At 39.5% G+C, this 5139-nt stretch overlaps 1 protein-coding gene across 3 annotated transcripts; it reads left to right on the plus strand.

The window, feature by feature from the left end:
- The first annotated feature begins 713 nt into the window (after positions 1-713).
- LOC120441778 lies at positions 714-4920 on the plus strand. 3 transcript variants are annotated; one of them, XM_039617174.1, is made up of 7 exons: positions 714-803; positions 899-1010; positions 2043-2306; positions 3588-3875; positions 4019-4120; positions 4199-4247; positions 4528-4920. In XM_039617174.1, exons 2-7 carry the CDS (start codon positions 917-919, stop codon positions 4529-4531), a joined length of 801 nt encoding a protein of 266 aa, XP_039473108.1. In that variant the 5' UTR covers positions 714-803; positions 899-916; the 3' UTR covers positions 4532-4920. The 3 variants fall into 3 exon arrangements, with proteins under 3 accessions (XP_039473108.1, XP_039473107.1, XP_039473109.1); XM_039617173.1 differs by having other exon boundaries at positions 734-803; positions 904-1010; XM_039617175.1 differs by having other exon boundaries at positions 737-803; positions 931-1010.
- The last annotated feature ends 219 nt before the right edge of the window (positions 4921-5139 follow it).

A 5139-nucleotide genomic window follows, 5' to 3' on the forward strand; every position in this document is an offset into this window, starting at 1 on the left:
AATATAAAAAATGCATTTTACAGTCACTATTTTTCTATCATACCCTTCATTAATTTATTAAAGAAAATTAATTCATCTTAAACAGTGTTAAGAGTGTATTTAAAAGAACCTTTGTTGTTGTAACATTTTGAAGCTAGCAAAGTATAAAGCCAGTACCATATATGAACTGGTTAGCCAGTTTTTATGGAGGTTTCAATAATTGGTCAATTTCAATTAAATATCAGAAACTGAGATAACTGAGAACATTTTTCTCAGACTTTCTTGTTTGTCAACAGTGTGGACCACAGACCATCTCCACTGGGGTTTGTTGAAATGCACCATGTTGTCCTTAAAGAGTGAGAGATCTAATCAGGAGGTCATTCCAGAACTGAGTTGGCATGGTCCCTTGGCCTTAGACCCAGAGTTGTGAGTTTTTCTGTGTTAGATTGATTGCCCCACCAAATTGTGACAAAAAACAATTAACACTGAATTTGCAGTTTATTTGTTTTTAAAATCTGAGTTTACCTACTGTCCTTCATTTTAGTATCAGTTTAGCTGTACAAACAACCATGAAGGGACTTAAAAAAGTAACTCTAACCAGCTGTAATCACCACAACACAGTGAATATTACATTTGGATTATAACTGTGTGCACTGGTTAGGACTTATTCGCATGTTCCTTGTTCTCCCTCTCTCTCCCCTTCTCTCTCTCATGTCCTCTCTCTAATTAAGTCCACATGGCTGATTTGATACCAGGTGCAGGTGTTCACAGAGCTGCCTTTGGACCTCCTTTTGTTCAGCAGGTTCCATCATGAAGTTGTGCAGGTAAATCGGATACTTTTGGTAACATTAATCATAAGAGCCTGCTCCCCTCAGTGAAAGCTACACTTCTAAAATACAAACTTAACGTTTCTCTGCAGTCCAGTGCTCCATGTGAAATGACATGTTACAGGATCAGGATTACCAGGATCGACAGTACCATGTGTCTGGTGATTGTCATATTTCTGTGGATTCTGACCATTTCCAGAGGAGGTGAGTGAAGCATTCACTAGCACCAGCTGAGACAGACTGAGAAATGGTTCACTTTAATATTTCTCTTCATGTTACTGCAAAATATTTTATGTGCAAAACTTCATCAGTCATTGTGTCTGTGAAGGTTCTCAGTCATCCAGGTCATCGTAGTCAAAGGAGTTTGCAAAGAAAAGCGTCTGGACTTCTTTAAGTTGCTTGAAGACGTTTCACCTCTCATCCGAGAAGCTTCTTCAGTTCTAAGGTCAAATGGCCGAGAGTCCCAGATTTAAACCCAGTGGGAGTATCCCCCCCAATGAGGGACAAAGGACCCCCTGGTGATCCTCTAATCACATGCGCCAAGGTGTGAAAGCGGGTGTGGGACCTAATCAGCCAGGGTTTCGGGTGAGCTCATTGTGAAACCTGGCCCCACCTTGTCATGTGAATTCCTGAGGTCAGATGGCCCAGGATGTGAGTGGGCGTTAAGGCGTCTGGGGAGGGAACTCAAAACTGGATTATAGATGGCAGACAGTTGGTGTCGTAAACCACCGCCTCTGTTCATCAGTCATTAACAGTCTTTTTATCTGATGTTTCGGATACTGAGGTTTCCTGTGTTTTCATGACGACGTGCATCTTACCGTGCACTTTCCAGGGAAACACTAGAGGAGTATACATCCACTGGATGCACTTGTCAGAGGGACACCCTCTTGTGTACTTGTACTATGGCAACAAAGACCAGCTCAGAACCCAGGACCAGCAATTCAGAAATAGGACGTCACTGTTCAAGGACCAGCTCTCCAGAGGAAACGCCTCACTCCAGCTGACAGGGGTGCAGGTTCAGGATGAGGGCAGATACAGCTGCTACATCAGCACCATCAATACAGAAAAGGATTCATTTATCAACCTCAAAGTGCACAGTATGACAAATCTGAGGTTTTGGGGGATTTTCTTTTCTTTTAAGTACTCGATATTTCAAAAGATTTATACCAACCTCTAATAAATGTAGCAGTTGTAGTGTTAAGTTGAAAAGCCACAGTTTCACTCTGTATTTTTCAGCCCCAGTCAAAGTCAGCATTCAGCATGTAGGAAACAGGATCACCTGCAGCTCAGAGGGCATCTACCCTGAACCTGAGCTCACCTGGTCAACCAGACCTCCATCCAAGGTGAGCTTCAAGAATACAACAACAGTCGAGCAGACCAAGCAGCAGCTCTACAACATCAACGGTTCTTTGATAGCTTCACTCAATGAAACTGATCGAGTCTACAGCTGCACTGTGAGCACTCAGAGAAACAGGAGGAGAGCCAGTCTGAGGCAGCTACGTGAGTATGGCCTCTCATATGAGCTAGGAAATGAGGTTGAAAGCTGCTTATTGTTGAATACCAAGGTTATTATCGTTAACGAAAACTAACGAAATAACGAATAAAAAACAGTTTCGTTAACGGAAATAAAAATAAAAACGAGACTTTGCAATAAAAGGAAAACTAACTAAAACTGAAATGACCGTTCACAAAACTAACTAAAATTAACTGAATTTATAGAGAAAATGTGTTTAGTTTTCGTTGATGTGTATGTGTCATACGTTAGTCTAGGGTGAGAATGAAGTGTATTTTCCAGGTTATGTTCTTGCTGTGCCTTATTATGCCAGCAGGTGGCAAGTACCTCAGTCGGGTCGTCTGTGTTGCCGCTCCGTCCACGCGTAGCATCATGTCAACAAAAGTCGGGAGAAAGCGTCAGAGTCCAATTTGGGATTACTTTGAATATGACTGTGTTTTGGATAAAGCAAGTGTCTTGTAGTGGAACGAGACAAATTATGAGGGACATTTCTAAAGGGAAAGAAATCCCACAAACCTTAAAGTGCACTTGAAAAGCTCACACAAGAAGGCTAACCTAGCTTACCTGGAGAAGGTAAGGGAGCACACTCAACCCTCATCCCCAGAAACAGAAGCTAACACCAGGCAAGGCAGCGTGATGCATCCCGAGACAACAGGACTGGGATATCTACATAACTGTGTGAGTCAATTCCCTTAACACCCGGTGCTGCAAGAGTTAATAGTCTCATTGGGGCCAAGATATACATTTTATAGTTGCCTGGTATCAATGGTTGTTCATCTGCCTTTATTTATTTATTTAAAGAACCCATAGGTGGGAATGTGAGTTGTCTGTCTCTGCGTGTTAACCCTGCGACAGACAGGCGACCTGTCCAGGGTGCAGGGTATGGTAGCTGGAATAGCAACATGCCCAAGGATAAGCAGAAGAGAATGACTGATATGATGAAACTGGGATTTTGTTACACTTAATTATTGCAAACACAACTAAAACTATAACTGAAACTAATCAAAACTAAACTGAAACTAAGGATTTTCAAAAAAATAAAAACTAAACTAAACTAGCAAACAATTGGTAAAAACTAATTAAAACTAATATAAAATTGAAAATCTGAAGTCAAAACGAAATAAAAATAAAAACTAATGAAAATTGCAAAACTATTAAAACCCTGTTGAATACTGAAATACATGCATTAGATTTACACAGAAGCACTTCATGTGTAGGCTGTTCATCTATACTTGGCATATACTCAACCTTCCTCTGTGTTGTTTCAGCTTCAGTTACTGGCAGCTTCACTGAAACCACAATCCCCTGCCCCAGCTTTAACACTTCTCCAACAAGCCTCATTTGGAGATTCCTTAATCGTGCAATTTTGGAAAAGACTGGGTCTGGTTCCAACTACACAGTCTCAAAGGAGTGGAAGCAGCATGTGAAGGCTGTATCAGAGTTAGGAAGCCTCACATTACTGGGCTTATCTTCAGAGAAGGAGGGAATATACACGTGTGAGATTAGTAATGTTGAGGAGATGCTGATTAATTACACCATTATTCAAATAAGTCAAGGTAAAGGGATTTATGTTGGGTCCTTCTAATCCACAAAAGCAAGAATCATTCAAAACTTTTAAAATCTTTTTGACGTACAAACAAAATAAACATATTAAGGCATCCAGGAGAAATTTAAAAATCAGATTCTTTTCCTGTTTCAGGAAATACATACATGACTATTATAGCCATTACTGCAGGGGTGGTAGTACTCATATGCATCCTATCGTCAGTCTGCCTGGTGCTGTACTGCAGAAGGAAAAGAGGTAAAAGTACATTCTCTCTGTACTACTGAAATAATTCGTATATTTGTATCAATCTTATGGATCCAAAACATGTCTCAGGTCAGCAAGAAAACAGCATGACGGCGTCAGAGAGTGGCGAACCCAACATGTAAGTAAATATTGTGAATAAAAATGCACACCATGCCATTAGTTATCATACTGGAGAACACTTTTATCATGGAGTTAGGACCAGTTTTCTCACACATGAATCTAAATATTCCCTAGAGCCAGTTTAGATTTACTCTTACTTTGATGAATTCAACTTAGCCAAAATAATTTCAGTAAAAAGTTCCAGAATAAGAGTTCAAAAACTCCTTCAGTCTGACAAATGGAAATTAAAACAATAAAGATGAATTCTAATCATTGTAATGCTTTTCCCTCAATTTCAGTTAACAGAGATGTTGAACTTCATGGATTTAAAGAAGCAAAGTCTCCTGTGAGCTGTTAATACACCAAACGTCCCTCTGATTCATCCAACTAAAGATTGCAAACCTTAATAACTGAATTTTAAGAAATGTTTGATATGTAAGTGTAAACCAAAGGAAGGTGAAGAAAAAATGATCTTCTGCAGTGGGAACTCAACTGTCAGCCAGGCACATGAATGTTTTATGCAGTAAAATGATGTGAAAGGAAGTTAATCGGCTTCACATTTGATTGATGGAACTGGAAGTGACCTCGTCCCAGTTACCACTATGACTGGAATATTTTGCACTTTCACCTACAAACTGCATGATTTTTAACTACAGGTTTTATTGTCATAATAAAAATGTGATGGACAATCAGGTTTTTGACTTTTTAAAATATTTTTGTATTGAGTTTATTTATCTATTTACATCTGTGTTTGGGTTTCTAAGATTAGAACATTGCTATCTGCATGCTGGAAAGATTTCTATGGGACTACAAAATTATAACAACAGACTGCTACGGGTACCAAAGATTTTGCAACTATCTGCATCACCTCAGTCATTAAAAAGGCAATTCTATATGTGCTTAACTTTTCA

Source organism: Oreochromis aureus, linkage group 9 (assembly GCF_013358895.1).
Source record: "Oreochromis aureus strain Israel breed Guangdong linkage group 9, ZZ_aureus, whole genome shotgun sequence".
Classification (NCBI taxonomy): Eukaryota; Metazoa; Chordata; class Actinopteri; order Cichliformes; family Cichlidae; genus Oreochromis; species Oreochromis aureus.

What these genes read in the sequence shown, in the direction of transcription:
- LOC120441778 (XM_039617173.1), top strand. An exon ending in TCTGACCATTTCCAGAGGAG is followed by an intron (nt 1,011 to 2,042) that starts GTGAGTGAAGCA and finishes TGTATTTTTCAG; the next exon opens with CCCCAGTCAAAGTCAGCATT. An exon ending in CATTATTCAAATAAGTCAAG is followed by an intron (nt 3,876 to 4,018) that starts GTAAAGGGATTT and finishes TTCCTGTTTCAG; the next exon opens with GAAATACATACATGACTATT.